Source organism: Salmo salar, chromosome 27 (genome assembly GCF_965601325.2).
Source record: "Salmo salar chromosome 27, fSalSal1, whole genome shotgun sequence".
Classification (NCBI taxonomy): domain Eukaryota; kingdom Metazoa; phylum Chordata; class Actinopteri; order Salmoniformes; family Salmonidae; genus Salmo; species Salmo salar.
Window position 1 is genome coordinate 24,165,001 of NC_138317.1, and position 16,525 is coordinate 24,181,525.

Below are 16,525 nucleotides of genomic sequence, written 5' to 3' on the forward strand. Positions count from 1 at the left end.
CAAAGCCTAGGCATAACTGTCATTAGAGCTGTGCTCCATCCACCTTTCTTGGCAGCTGTGTCCAGGCAGTTCTCGAAGGTGCAGGGTCCCCAGGCGCTCCAGGAGGACAGGTCACACTCCACAGGACAGGGGATGTGGCACAGCTGGGTGGTGTTGGGGGGCGGGCTGAGGCACAGGTCACCATCAACGGGCCTGGAGGCTTAAAACACAGATAGATACACAGAGACATGATGTCAGAACAGGGCAGGAGATGTGGCATTACTGGGTCATGATGGGCGCAAGCCCAGGCATAGGTCACTGTTTACAAGTATGAAATAAATAAAAAACATTAGAAAATTTAGATAGTGCAGTGATATGCCTTTAAAGACTATCCACATACATTTAATATACTTTACAGACTGAGTTCTATCTTTTATTACTGTCACTGTGGATCAAACTATTTTACTTTTATCCTGGCTCTCTCCATCTGCGTAGTGGGATAAAACTTCAGGCTAATGGATGAAAATGAATCATGAATCGTTCCACCAGTCATGAATAAAACTCATACCAACTAAAACCCCACAGGGCAGTTTATAGTAATGAATATTCCAAGCCTCACGCTATCTCAAATGAATGAAAACATTTGGCAAACAGTATGGCCTTTCATTTGTTCATCATCCTGCTAAATCCAGTCTAGTTTCAAACAACAAAGGCCTTTTTTTCTCTCTCTATCCCCAAAAGCCAGATCAGGTTCAGGGCCGGCCCAGTGCTGCTCAATGACAGACACACACACGCACACACGGTGGATAAAGCAATGAGCCGTAGGTGACCCTCTACAAGGTCACTGCTCTGATGAATCATTCCCAACGCTCCATCACCATGCTGTGACTGAAGCCTGAGTCTGACTCATTCACATGCAAATTGCATCCACTTGGCCAAAGGTGTGTCTATCTAATAGTGTCTGTTAAAACGTGTGTGTGTGTGCGTACGTGTGTGCCTGGTGCGTGCCTGTTGAAGTGATTCTATATTTTTTTCAATCTGCGCAGCGTACTAATCTATTTTAGTAATGATAAAATCCCTCTGGCAATGCTAGCTGAATAGGTACAATTAAGGGGAGTAGGCAACATATACGTAAGCTTTAAAGTGTATTGAATGGATGCTTACCTACACCACTTTAGAAGGCTTACCTACACCACTGTAGAAGGCTTACCTACACCACTGTAGAAGGCTTACCTACACCACTGTAGAAGGCTTACCTACACCACTGTAGAAGGCTTACCTACACCACTTTAGAAGGCTTACCTACACCACTGTAGAAGGCTTACCTACACCACTGTAGAAGGCTTACCTACACCACTGTAGAAGGCTTACCTACACCACTTTAGAAGGCTTACCTACACCACTGTAGAAGGCTTACCTACACCACTGTAGAAGGCTTACCTACACCACTTTAGAAGGTTTACCTACACCACTGTAGAAGGCTTACCTACGCCACTGTAGAAGGCTTACCTACACCACTGTAGAAGGCTTACCTACACCACTGTAGAAGGCTTACCTACACCACTGTAGAAGGCTTACCTACACCACTTTAGAAGGTTTACCTACACCACTGTAGAAGGCTTACCTACGCCACTGTAGAAGGCTTACCTACACCACTTTAGAAGGCTTACCTACACCACTTTAGAAGGCTTACCTACACCACTGTAGAAGGCTTACCTACGCCACTGTAGAAGGCTTACCTACGCCATTTTAGAAGGCTTACCTACGCCACTTTAGAAGGCTTACCTACACCACTGTAGAAGGCTTACCTACACCACTTTAGAAGGCTTACCTACACCACTGTAGAAGGCTTACCTACGCCACTGTAGAAGGCTTACCTACGCCATTTTAGAAGGCTTACCTACACCACTGTAGAAGGCTTACCTACACCACTTTAGAAGACTTACCTACACCACTGTAGAAGGCTTACCTACACCACTTTAGAAGGTTTACCTACACCACTGTAGAAGGCTTACCTACACCACTTTAGAAGGCTTACCTACGCCACTGTAGAAGGCTTTCCTACGCCACTGTAGAAGGCTTACCTACGCCACTTTAGAAGGCTTACCTACGCCACTTTAGAAGGCTTACCTACGCCACTTTAGAAGGCTTACCTACACCACTGTAGAAGTCTTACCTACACCACTTTAGAAGACTTACCTACACCACTGTAGAAGGCTTACCTACGCCACTGTAGAAGGCTTACCTACGCCACTGTAGAAGGCTTACCTTAACCACTGTAGAAGGCTTACCTACGCCACTTTAGAAGGCTTACCTACACCACTGTAGAAGGCTTACCTACACCACTGTAGAAGGCTTACCTACGCCACTGTAGAAGGCTTACCTACGCCATTTTAGAAGGCTTACCTACACCACTGTAGAAGGCTTACCTACACCACTGTAGAAGGCTTACCTACACCACTTTAGAAGGCTTACCTACACCACTGTAGAAGGCTTACCTACACCACTGTAGAAGGCTTACCTACACCACTGTAGAAGGCTTACCTACGCCATTTTAGAAGGCTTACCTACACCACTTTAGAAGGCTTACCTACACCACTGTAGAAGGCTTACCTACGCCACTGTAGAAGGCTTTCCTACGCCACTGTAGAAGGCTTACCTACGCCACTTTAGAAGGCTTACCTACGCCACTTTAGAAGGCTTACCTACGCCACTTTAGAAGGCTTACCTACACCACTGTAGAAGTCTTACCTACACCACTTTAGAAGACTTACCTACACCACTGTAGAAGGCTTACCTACGCCACTGTAGAAGGCTTACCTACGCCACTGTAGAAGGCTTACCTACACCACTGTAGAAGGCTTACCTACGCCACTTTAGAAGGCTTACCTACACCACTGTAGAAGGCTTACCTACACCACTGTAGAAGGCTTACCTACGCCACTGTAGAAGGCTTACCTACGCCATTTTAGAAGGCTTACCTACACCACTGTAGAAGGCTTACCTACACCACTTTAGAAGACTTACCTACACCACTGTAGAAGGCTTACCTACGCCACTGTAGAAGGCTTACCTACGCCACTGTAGAAGGCTTACCTACGCCATTTTAGAAGGCTTACCTACGCCATTTTAGAAGGCTTACCTACACCACTGTAGAAGGCTTACCTACGCCACTGTAGAAGGCTTACCTACGCCACTGTAGAAGGCTTACCTACGCCATTTTAGAAGGCTTACCTACACCACTGTAGAAGGCTTACCTATGCCACTTTAGAAGGCTTACCTACACCACTGTAGAAGGCTTACCTACACCACTGTAGAAGGCTTACCTACGCCATTTTAGAAGGCTTACCTACACCACTGTAGAAGGCTTACCTACACCACTTTAGAAGGCTTACCTACACCACTGTAGAAGGCTTACCTATGCCACTTTAGAAGGCTTACCTACACCACTGTAGAAGGCTTACCTACACCACTGTAGAAGGCTTACCTATGCCACTTTAGAAGGCTTACCTACACCACTGTAGAAGGCTTACCTACACCACTGTAGAAGGCTTACCTACGCCATTTTAGAAAGCTTACCTACGCCACTGTAGAAGGCTTACCTACACCACTGTAGAAGGCTTACCTATGCCACTTTAGAAGGCTTACCTACACCACTTTAGAAGGCTTACCTACACCACTGTAGAAGGCTTACCTACGCCACTGTAGAAGGCTTACCTACGCCACTGTAGAAGGCTTACCTACACCACTGTAGAAGGCTTACCTACACCACTGTAGAAGGCTTACCTACACCACTTTAGAAGGCTTACCTACGCCACTGTAGAAGGCTTACCTACACCACTGTAGAAGGCTTACCTACACCACTGTAGAAGGCTTACCTACGCCACTGTAGAAGGCTTACCTACACCACTGTAGAAGGCTTACCTACACCACTGTAGAAGGCTTACCTACACCACTTTAGAAGGCTTACCTACGCCACTGTAGAAGGCTTACCTACACCACTGTAGAAGGCTTACCTACACCACTGTAGAAGGCTTACCTATGCCACTTTAGAAGGCTTACCTACACCATTTTAGAAGGCTTACCTACCCCAATTGCGTAATAATAATAATTTGGTGAGTGCTTATATTTGTCCTATTTCACACATGTACAAATGATGTTGCGTGACAAGTGACATGTGGCATCATTATTGTTTCCAGTCAGTATTGTTAACACCAGACACACAGACGCACATGTAACCATAATAGCAAAGGCTGATTTAATGAACTTCTCCGTGCTGGATGACCTTGGTTGAGGTGCCACATGGGTCTCTCGCTCTCTCTCCTGCCAGATGGTCTCGTCTAGACTCTACCCTCCCTCCACACACACACACACACACACACACACACACACACACACACACACACACACACACACACACACACACACACACACACACACACACACACACACACACACACACACACACACACACACACCACACAGGGGTTCCTGGGGCCAAACTAGGACCTCCAAGCCCAGACAGACACCTGCGGTTCACCCCTTGCCATCAGCATCAATAACTGTACTTCCGGATGGCATCACACAGCCAGCCGTTCTACTGCTAGCTACAGAATGTCTCTATGGGCCCTCTAATAAAGATCCATATTGATTTTAACCAAACAGAACAGAGCTGGCTAGAACTGATGACCATCAAAGCCAATAACTACAGTAACATCAGATTCAGTGCCTCCCAGCACCTTCCCTTCCTCTCGCTCTCCATTCCTCCCCTCTCTTTCTGTCTCCAGTAACTGGTAGTAGACAGATATTGAGACAGCTGCTTTTCCCTGTTGTCCATATCTGACCCCCCATGGAATAGTTTAATAAACCCGAGTCCTGATTAGTCAAACAAAAGCTGTGATATTATTGCATTGGCAGAAATATTAGGGGGTGTGTGTGTGTGTGTGTGTGTGTGTGTGTGTGTGTGTGTGTGTGTGTGTGTGTGTGTGTGTGTGTGTGTGTGTGTGTGTGTGTGTGTGTGTGTGTGTGCATGCGTGGGTTTTGATTTTAAAAAATGCTTCTTTTGCACACTTCATTTCAGCAACATTTTGGCAGTCATAACATAGGTCTGTTGAAGCCAGCTGTAATCCTCAGAATGATTGAAACAGTGAGTTTGGTGTCCAAATAAAGCTGATTTCCTATGTAAATGGGACTGAGAATGCATACACTAAATTAATAATCACACACGCACACGCCTACAATACTATCCAGCCTCAGTCACTTCGCATAGGGAATAAAACAATCGTTGAAAGCAAAAACAAGATTACATCAGCTTAAATCAGACTGAAGTTTTAGCTCTCTATCCAGGCTTCAGTGTCCGCATGGAAACCCGCAATTGCTGCCAATGAGATGGAGATTTGTGAATAATGCTTTATAGATTCAATTAAATTGCCCGAGATGAGAGAAAATCTGTGTAGATCCCTAAAATAACCCAGAACTGTGTATTTGATTTAAGTTCCAGGTGTGTAATGTTTGGTTTTGAAGACAGGGGAGATGATTGAGAAGGCGACCAAGAGAGGAGACTGGAGAATGAGGAAGTGAATACCAGAAGTGAACGGGGGAGTTGTAATTGTGTCATAGAGCAGACAGGAAAGGATTGAAACAAAGTATGTGAAACGGCAGGTGGGCTTTCTGTGCTTTCCTACCTCCAACTCTCCCTCTCTTTCTGTCCTTCTCCCACTCCCTCTCTGCCTCCTCTGTCTGGCAGTCTGAGACCAGCTGGAATCATTTGAATCATTTCTTTGAGCGGTGACCAGTTGAGCCCCCTAACCAGGTGGACTATCTGGGAGTCAGTGTGGCAGCGCTGGATAAACATGAACTCGCTACCAGCTACCTTCACTTCCATAAACGCTGACTACGTAGTGCTACCTACTATACCCACACTCATATTCCATCTCTCTCTCCCTTCTCTCTCCCTTCTCGCTCCTTACATTGTTCTCCTCCCTGCCTCGTTTCCTTCCTCTCCCTCCCTCCCTTGATCTTTCCCTTCCCACCCACTCATATTTACATATTCAGCCCATCTCAGGAAGTAATATGGAGCAAAGACACCCTCATATCTCATTCCACTTCACACATGGGTGCTAGAGCGTTTGTGTGTGTGTGTGTGCAGAGCCGGAAAAGATTAGATGATTTTGGGTGTGAGCACAAGTCGAGTCAGAACTCAGTGCTCAAATCTCCCCAGCTAAATTTCGCTGACAACCTGTCCGGTCTACAGAGATCTACAGCGAGTTGACAAACTGTGACAAAACATGGGCCCAATCAAACCATGTATTTCCACCTCATGTGTAAAATGTATGCAAAGTTTATTGGTGGCATTCATGTTTAGCATATTTTATAGTGGGTGCAGCAATATGCTTGTGTTACTAGATCCTAACAGTGCATTAAATGTCAAGGAAGTACACAAATAAGCAAAAAAATTAAAATGGAAAAATTTCATAATGAATCCAAGTAACAACCCAAATAACATTATCGGTAATCCAAATGCAATCTATGTGTATGTACACTGAAAGGATACAATAGGAATGATATGTACAGTGTGTGTAGATATATAACAGTAAACTATGTCAAGAATCCAGTATATAAATACGTGGTGTGTATAAACAGCATAACAAAAAATGCAAAGTACAGTAGTAGACATATTAGAATGAGCTACGTGAAGAATACAGTATATGAATACACAGAGGAAAAAGTATAAAAGAAACAGAAAGTGTCCAGTGTTTAATGACTCTATATACTGAGTGTACAAAACATTCCTAATATTGAGTTGCACCCCCTTTTGCCCTCAGAACAGCCTCAATCCATCAGTGCATGGATTCTACAAGGTGCCAAAAGCGTTCCACAGGGATGCTGGTCTATGTTGACTCCAATGCTTCCCACAGATGTGTCAAGTTGGCTGGATGTCCTTTCAGTGGTGGACCATTCTTGGTACACACAGGAAACTGTTGAGCGTGAAAAACCCAGCAGCGTTACAGTTCTTGACATACTCAAACCAGTGCGCCTGGCACCTACTACCATACTCCTTTCAAAGACACTTAAGTATTTTCCCTTGCCCATTCACCCTCTGAATGGCACACATACACAATCCATGTCTTAATTGTCTCAAAGCTTAAAAATCCTTCTTTAACCTGTCTCCTCCCCTTCGTCTACACTGATTGAAGTGGATTTAACAAGTGACATCAATAAGGGATAATAGCTTTCACCTGGATTTACCTGGTCAGTCTATGTCATGGAAAAATGTTTTGCACAGTTGATGGAGGATGGTGCAGTTGCCGTACCAGGCATTGATGCAGCCTGACAGAATGCTCTCAATGGTGCATCTGTGGAAATTTGTGAAGATCTTAGGGGCAAAGACAACTTTCTTCAGCCGCCTGAGGCACTGTTGTGCCTTCTTCACCACGGTGTCAGTGTGATGGGACCATTTCAGATCATCAGTGATGTGCACGTCGAGGAACTTGAAGCTTTTGACGCTCCCCACTGCGGCCCCGTCGATGTGGATGGGGGCGTGCTCTCTATGCTGTCTCCTGGAGTCCACGATCAGCTCTTTGGTTTTGTTCACGTTGAGGGAGAGGTTATTTTCCTGGCACCACTCTGTCAGAGGCCTCACCTCCTCAATGTAGGCTGTCTCATCGTTATTGGTAATCAGGCCTACCACTGTTGTGTCATCAGCAAACTTGATGATTCAGTTGGAGTCGTGCATGGCCACGCAGTCATGGGAAAAAGGTTTATATATTACCGCCTGGTGTGTGCGTGGGTGCCTGTGTGTGTACTTTACCAAGGGAGTGGGGACAATTGTAATACATTGTCTGAGAACACAGACACTACATTATCAGGGGATGAAGAGAGTTAATACTGCTGCTGCTGACTTTGTGGATATGCTGTCCTGTCATGTGGACATTTGTTAGGGGAATTCTGACTGTACCAAATGGCACCATATTCCCTATATAGTGCACTACTTTTGACTATAACACTATAGGCCTTGATCAAAAGTAGTGCACTAAATAGGGAATAGGGTGCCATTTGGGATTGATACCCCTTGTGTAAGGAACTGTTCTCACACAGGGTACAATTTATCTAGAGAATTCTTTTTCATAGGGAATGCACCATTTTTGTAACGTGCAAGGCTTCTACCATCTCCAAAGACCTCCGAACGTGGGAAGACATTCCTCAACTCTATTCCTATTCTCTGCACCGTTAGTGCATGCATTTTGGCTGCCCAGGGTATCCCATTTAATGTCTTGCTATTGCTTAACGGCACGTTAGCACAGTTCATATTCTCATTTAACATTCTTAGCAAAAGTGCTCAGTCTCCAGTGCACAAAGTGGAAGAGATGTGTACAATGGGACAAGGCGGCAGTATGGGAGGGAACTAAAGATACACAGTGGGTATGGGCTTTCTATAGACACACGACTGGTGAGAGAGATGACCTAGTATGGTGGAGTGGCATGAGTTATCAAAATGATAAGATTACACATTGGGGATAAAGGACAGTTGCATGCTGGTCAGGTTACCTTCTTTGCTCTTGAGAGCGCTGGAAGCGGGGTCGACGCTGGTTGCCTGGACACAGTACAACTCACGGTTCTGGACTCCGCCTCCACACAGCCCCGTTAGGTTACCACGACGACGGTCCTGTTGGCTTAGCAACATGTCCACCCTGCACTCAGTCCACTCTGTTGTCTTCCAGTTGTACCTGCAGAGGAGAACGAAGGGAGATTGATTTGATTCGATTTTTTACATAACATAGATTGAAAAGAATATGTACATGAATTAAATCATCAATGATGACAAAATTAAGTCATAGTTTGCCACCCAAAATGCCACCCTGTTCCCTAGTGCACTACTTTTCTATGAGGCTCTGGCCAAAAGCAGCGCAACTACAGGAATTGGGGTGCCATTTCTGATGCAGCCATTCCCATTCTGTTCCTTATAAGGGAAGATGATGGACAGAGGTTAGTGAGTACGAGTGGCTAGCAGAGCAAGAAAATGTACACTGCATCAATATTAACCGTATTTTATACCTGATGTGAATGAAGCAGATTGATTGATTGAGAAGATGCACAACCAAAGCCTGAAAGTGTCACGACTTCCACCGAAGTCGGCTCCTCTCCTTGTTCTGGCGGCGTTCGGCGGTCAACGCCAGTCTTCTAGCCATCGCCGCTCCACTTTTCATTGTTCCATGTGTTTTGTCTTGTTTCCCCGCACACCTGGTTTACATTCCCTAATCACACTACATATATATTCCCTCTGTTTTCCCCAGGTCTTTGTGTGGAATTGTTTTCCCCCGGGTACCGCCAGGTTGGTTTTCCCCCGGGTACCGTGTTTAACCCGTAGTATGTTTAATTCTTACACATTTGATTCATTGTGACTGTTGTTCGCGCTTTTCACTTTTGCCATTGGCTGGAGGTTTTTTGACGCAGTTGCGTCCGTCTGTTGCTTCTGCCAAATAAAGTGTGCGCCTGATCACGACTCTCTGCTCTCCTGCATCTGACTTCTATACCAGTAGTGCACAACCTGACAGAATTCCACAACCAACCATGGAGTCAATAGGAGCAGGTACCCCGGTCCGAGGGGTTGGGGAGCGCGTCACAGCACACTCGGCGATGCTGCAACATCTCGGCGCCACGATGGATCGCGTTGTCCAGACCATGGACCGCTGGGAGAGACAGGGAGTCTCTCCAGCGCCTCGACCAGCACAACCAGGGTTACCACTACCCGTCCCTCCTGTATCCGGTCCCAGTGGGATGCGTCTCGCCCTTCACAGGGAGCATGATGGGACGGCAGCACGGTGTCAGGAGTTCCTATTACAGCTGGACCTATACCTGGCCACCGTTCACCCGGCTCCCTCGGGAAGGGAGAGGGTGTCCACTCTCGTCTCGTGCCTCTCGGGGAGAGCTCTGGAGTGGGCAAACGCCGTGTGGGGAGAAGGAGATGCGGCGTTGGACCACTTCGAGGAAGGTGAACGTCTCTTCCACCTGAGGCAGGGGACGAGGAGCGCCCAGGAGTTGGCCCTGGAATTTCAGACCTTTGCCGCCGGAGCAGGATGGAATGACAGGGCCCTCATCGACCACTACCGATGCAGCCTGCGCGAGGATGTCCGTCGGGAGTTGGCCTACAGGGATGCCACCATCACCTTTGACCAACTGGTGGAACTGTCCATTCAGTTGGATAACCTGGTGGGCACCTGCAGACGTCCAGAGAGGGCTCAATCGGTTCCCGCTTCCAGCACCCCCGCTCCAGTGCCAATGAAGCTGGTAGGGGCTGCGCTCAGGGAGGCCGGAGTGGCCTTCACGTGCACCATCTGTGGCCACAGAGGGCACGCTGCCGGTCGGTGTCGTGTTGGTGCCTCTGGGAGTCGAGGCAGCAGGCAGGGCTCTCTGGCGTCACCCCAGGTGAGTCTCCACCACTCTCATCCAGAGCCCTCTGTTGTTCACCTGTTTGTGCATGTTTTTTTTCCTGAGTTTTCCCCGCATAAGGCGCTCGTCGATTCAGGCGCGGCTGGGAATTTTATCGACAGAGCATTCGCCCTTAGTTTAGGGATCCACATTGTTCCTGTGGTTAGACCCTTCCCGGTACACGCTCTGGATAGTCGACCATTAGGGTCCGGGTTAATCAGGGAAGCCACCATCTCCCTGGGCATGGTGACGCAGGGGGGTCACGAGGAGAGAATCAGTCTCTTCCTCATTGACTCTCCTGCGTTTGCTGTGGTACTAGGCCTTCCCTGGTTAGCTCGTCATGACCCCACTATTTCATGGCAACAGACGGCTCTCATGGTTGGTGGTCGCGAGAGTGCTCGGGGAGGTGTGTAGGGGTTTCCGTTGGTGCTACCATGGTGGAAAGTCCAGACCAGGTCTCCACGTGCGCATCCCCCCTGAATATGCCGATTTGGCTCTCGCCTTCTCCAAAAAGAAGGCGACTCAATTACCACCCCATCGACGGGGGGATTGTGCGATAAATCTCCTGGTAGACACTGCACTTCCCAGGAGTCATGTGTATCCCCTGTCACAAGCGGAGATGGCGGCTATGGAGACATATGTCTCTCAATCCCTGCGCCAGGGGTACATTCGGTCCTCCACTTCACCCGCCTCCCCAAGTTTCTTTTTTGTGAAGAAGAAGGAGGGAGGTCTGCGCCCGTGCATTGACTATCGAGGTCTAAATCAAATCACGGTGAGGTACAGTTACCCGCTACCTCTCATCGCCACGGCGATTGAGTCAATGCACGGGGCGCGCTTCTTCACTAAACTGGATCTCAGGAGAGCTTACAACCTGATGCGTATCCGGGAGGGAGACGAGTGGAAGGCGGCGTTCAGTACCACCTCAGGGCATTATGAGTACCTCAACATGCCGTACGGGTTGATGAATGCTCCATCAGTCTTCCAATCCTTTGTAGACGAGATTTTCAGGGACCTGCACGGGCAGGGTGTAGTGGTGTATATCGATGACATTCTGATATACTCCGCTACACACGCCGAGCATGTGTCCCGGGTGCGCAGGGTGCTTGGACGACTATTGGAGCATGACCTGTACGTCAAGGCTAAGAAATGCCTGTTCTTTAAGCAGGCTGTCTCCTTCCTAGTGTATCGCTTTTCCACCTCAGGGGTGTAGATGGAGAGTGACCGCATTTCAGCCGTGCGTAATTGGCCGACTCCCACCACGGTAAAGGAGGTGCAGCGGTTTTTAGGGTTTGCCAATTACTACCGGAGATTTATCCAGGGTTTTGGCCAGGTGGTGGCTCCCATTACCTCCTGTACGTTTGCAGTGGTCGGCTGAGGCGGACAGGGCTTTTGTGCACCTAAGGGCTCTGTTTACCTCGGCTCCCGTGCTGGCCCATCTGGATCCCGCTTTGGCGTTCATAGTGGAGGTGGACGCGTCCGAGGCTGGGATAGGAGCCGTGCTCTCTCGGGCATGCCACCGAAGCTCCGCCCCTGTGCTTTCTTCTCGAAGAAGCTCAGCCCGGCGGAGCGGAACTATGATGTGGGAGACCGGGAGCTGTTGGCTGTGGTTAAGGCTTTGAAGGCGTGGAGACATTGGCTTAAGGGGGCTAAACACCCTTTTCTCATCTGGACTGACCACCGCAACCTGGAGTACATCCGGGCAGCGAGGAGACTGAATACTCGTCAGGCAAGGTGGGCCATGTTTTTTACCTGTTTTGTGTTCACCCTGTCCTACAGACCAGGTTCCCAAAATGTAAAGGCAGACGCACTGTCCCGGCTGTATGACACAGAGGAGCGGCCCATGGATCAGACTCCCATACTCCCGGCCTCCTGCCTGGTAGCGCCGGTCGTGTGGGAGCTGGACGCGGACATTGAGCAGGCGTTACGTACAGAACCCGCTCCCCTCCAGTGTCCCGTCGGGCGTCTGTATGTTCCGTCTGCTGTCTGTGACCAGTTGATCTATTGGGCCCACACGTCACCCTCCTCTGGTCATCCGGGGATCGGTCGGACGGGGCGCTGTCTGAGTGGGAAGTACTGGTGGCCTACCTTGGCAAAGGACGTGAGGGTTATGTTTACTCCTGTTCGGTTTGCGCACAGTGTAAGGCTCCTACACACCTGCCCAGGGGGAAGCTACATCCCTTACCCATTCCACAACGGCTTTCAACACACCTGTCAGTGGATTTTCTGACCGATCTTCCTCCCTCACAGGGAAACAACACGATCCTGGTCGTTGTGGATCGTTTCTTTAAGTCCTGTCATCTCCTCCCTCTGCCCGGTCTCCCTACAGCCCTACAGACTGCGGAGGCCTTGTTTACACACGTCTTCTGGCACTATGGGGTGCCTGAGGATATAGTGTCTGATCGAGGTCCCTAGTTCACGTCGAGAGTCTGGAGGGCGTTCATGGAATGTCTGGGGGTCTCAATCAGCCAGGACCGGCCGGGGGAGTGGGCGGCGTTCGTGCCCTTGGCAGAGATGGCGCAGAACTCGCTCCGCCACTCCTCCACCAACCTCTCCCCCTTCCAGTGCATATTGGGGTACCAGCCGGTTCTGGCACCGTGGCATCAGAGTCAGACCAAGGCTCCTGCGGTGGACGACTGGTTCAGGAATGCCCATGTTCACCTCCAGCGGGCCGCGCCCAGGATGCCGCCAATGTTCACCTCCAGCGGGCCGTGCTGCGCCAGAAAACCAGCACGGACCGTGGGGGACACACACACACACACACACAATGCAAATAGTCTGGGTGGCCATTTGATTAGATGTTCAGGAGTCTTAGGTCTTTGGGTTAGAAGCTGTTTAGAAGCCTCTTGGACCTAGACTTGGCACTCCGATACCACTTGCCATGCGGTAGCAGAGAGAACAGTCTATGACTAGGGTGGCTGGAGTCTTTGACAATTTTTAGGGCCTTTCTCTGACACCGCCTGGTGTAGAGGTCCTGGACGGCAGGAAGCTTGGCCCCAGTGATGTACTGGGCAGTTTGCACTCTGTAGTGCCTTGCGGTTGGAGGCTGAGCAGTTGCCATACCAGGCAGTGATGCAACCTGTCAGGATGCTCTCGATGGTGCAGCTGTTGAACCTTTTGAGGATCTGTTGACCCATGCCAAATCTTTTCAGTCTCCTGAGGGGGAATAGGTTTTGTCGTGCCCTCTTCACGACTGACTTGGTGTGCTTGGACTATGTTAGTTTGTTGGTGATGTGGACACCAAGGAACTTGAAGCTCTCAACCTGCTCCACTACAGCCCCATCGATGAGAATGGGGGCGTGCATGGTCCTCTTTTTCCTGTAGTCCATAATCATCTCCTTTGTTTTGATCACATTGAAGGAGAGGAGGGAGAGGTTGTTGTCCTGGCACCACACAACCAGGTCTCTGACCTCCTCCCTATAGGCTGTCTCATCATTGTCGGTGATCAGGCCTACCACTGTTGTGTCATCGGCAAACTTAATGAGGGTGTTGGAGTCGTGCCTGGCCGTGCAGTCATGAGTGAACAGGGAGTACAGGAGGATCAGCGTGGCAGATGTGTTGTTACCTACCCTTACCAGCTGGAGCGGCCCGTCAGGAAGTCCAGGATCCAGTTGCAGAGGGAGGTGTTTAGTCCCAGGGTCCTTAGCTTATTGGTGAGCTATGAAAGCACTGTGGTGTTGAACGCTGAGCTGTAGTCAATTAACAGCATTGTCACATAGCTGTTCCTTTTGTCCAGGTGGTAAAGGGCGGTGTGGGGTGCAATAGAGATTGCATCATCTGTGGATCTGTTAGGGTGGTATGCAAATTGGAGTGGGTCTAGGGTTTCTGCGTTTCTGGGATAATGGTATAATGTGAGCCATGACCAGCCTTTCAAAGCACTTCATGGCTATAGACGTGAGTCCTACGGGTTGGTTGTCATTTAGGTAGGTTCTTGGGCACAGGGACTATGGTGGTCTGCTTAAAACATGTCAGGTATACAGACTCGGACAGGGAGAGGTTGAAAATGTTAGTGAAGACACTTGCCAGTTAGTCAGCGCATGCTCGCAGTACACGTCCTGGTAATCCGTCTGGCCCTGCGGCCTTGTGAATGTTGACCTGTTTAAAGGTCTTACTCACATTGGCTGCAGAGAGCGTGATCACACAGTCTTCCGGAACAGCTGGTGCTCTCATGCATGTAAAAAGCAATCCATTAAGACAGATTTGCACTCAGCACTGAATTCAAAGCTCTAGGATCTGCTTCAAAAGAACTTGAAAGGTTCCTTAAAATGCTTTAGAGAGAATGTTCTGTATTTGTTTTTCAGTTCAAATCCTCCCCAGGGTCACAAAATGTCTGCCTTTCCTCGGTCTCCGTGGCAATAATGGAATTGATTTCAGGTCCCCACCAATGAAAGGGCTCCATATTCATGAGTGGAGTGTCTCTTACTGGACCCTGGCCATTGCCATGGTGAGGTTGTGGGACAACGAGGCACCTAGGAGTTGCGGTCCATAGCTGGGTCTGGGGGTCTAGGACTGTGACAGATGGGGACACTCTAAAGGAGTCCCCATCTCTAAAGGACACTCTAACTGGGCCTCCTGCCAGAAGGTTCACACCTCTTCATCTCTCTCTCATCCGGGTCTTCTTCAAATGGTAGAAAGGGAGCATTGGTCCGTCGACATTGGTTTATTCCTTTCATCGTTATTAGGGGCAAAAAAAAGCAAAACATTTTCTCATAACCTATACAAAATACCCCATGGAAGAAGCCCAGGGACCAAGCTCACAAGATGTAAGTACATTGGTTATGTCCTGATCTGCATATTAACCTTACTGTACACAGTTTTACAAAAAATATGGACTGACTGATGTCCTCATGTAAACTCACTGTAACAATTTAGTTTTCAACCCAATGTAATAATTATTGTCATGCAGAACGAGCTTACTAGCAACTGCAGGCCAAAACACTCAAGCAGACTAGAGGTGTAAAAAGCCGATTGAGGAAATTACTTTCTCCCCACACCAGGGGAGTATAGTTCCACATGGCGCTGTACAGGTTCGGGTGGAGGAAGTAATTTAAGGGGACACACATGCATGCCATCACAGCACATGACTGCATAATGGGTGTGAAAGTGATGGTGTGTCAACATGCCCATCTGTGTGTGTGTGTGAGAGGGCGTGTGCGTGTGCGGGGGTGTGTGTGTGTGTGTGTGTGTGTGTGTGTGTGTGTGTGTGTGTGTGTGTGTGTGTGTGTGTGTGTGTGTGTGTGTGTGTGTGTGTGTGTGTGTGTGTGTGTGTGGCATTGGGATCAGATTAGACGTCGCACCGACCGACTGACTCTTTCCTAGACACACTCCATTCATCATTTCTTCCATCACTGGCAAAGAGCCAAATGCTTGGTCTGTTTGTTTTCTCTCCATCTCTCCTCATATGCCCCCCTCTTGTATGGCACCGTCGCCCCACACACTGAGCCAAACCCATCTCTTACCTCCCCGCATCTCACCCACCTCTAAGTCACTCATATTTGTCAATACATGCCCACCTCACCATCACCATTCTGGCTGTAGTTTGTACCCACTCAGGTCTGTGGTTTGTTCGCACTCAGGCTGTGAATAATAAGCCAGCAGATACCAAACAAGACACAGCCCAATAGTAGTGGGGTTGTTATTGTGGCTCCTCCCCCTAGTGTTAAATCCCCAGTGCTCTTAGTACCACCACTGCTGTTGTGTTGGATGGTTTAGCTACCGTCGTCACAGCAACCAGCCAACGTTCCCAGCCACATGACCTTAATCACTTAACACAGACTCAAACCATTTAGGTTATGCACATACACATTTAGTGTTAGAGACACACCAGCCCTGTCTGGATAAGTATCCCGTGCATTATCTGCAAGTGTTTATTGTTTTTAGACATCAAAGCTATTTAGGGGCGCAGACAGGCAGCTTACCCATAGTGCACTTTAGAGAGAGAGTAACTGTAGCTGTCAGCCAGCCTGCAGAGTAGAAGTGCAGTTCAATTGATCATCTGCAATCCTTGATTGGCGGACATTTTGAGGTGTTCCAATGGTTTTCGGAGCACCAATGTGAGTTGGCATCATTTTTGGATTGGACAATTTAGTTATCATCCCATGAGGAAATTCACTGTACAGCA

The 16,525-nt window shown here is 48.7% G+C and overlaps 1 protein-coding gene across 1 annotated transcript in view; it reads right to left on the reverse strand.

The window, feature by feature from the left end:
- The window catches only part of LOC106588717 (thrombospondin type-1 domain-containing protein 7A-like), a 165,408-nt gene that overhangs the window by 80,569 nt on the left and 68,314 nt on the right, over positions 1–16,525 (reverse strand). Inside the window, exons 4-5 of the mRNA XM_014177994.3 lie at positions 8,527–8,705; positions 44–199 (exon numbers count right to left, since the gene is read on the reverse strand). Coding sequence (XP_014033469.3) covers positions 44–199; positions 8,527–8,705 — 335 coding nt within the window. The remainder of the gene's footprint in view (positions 1–43; positions 200–8,526; positions 8,706–16,525) is intronic.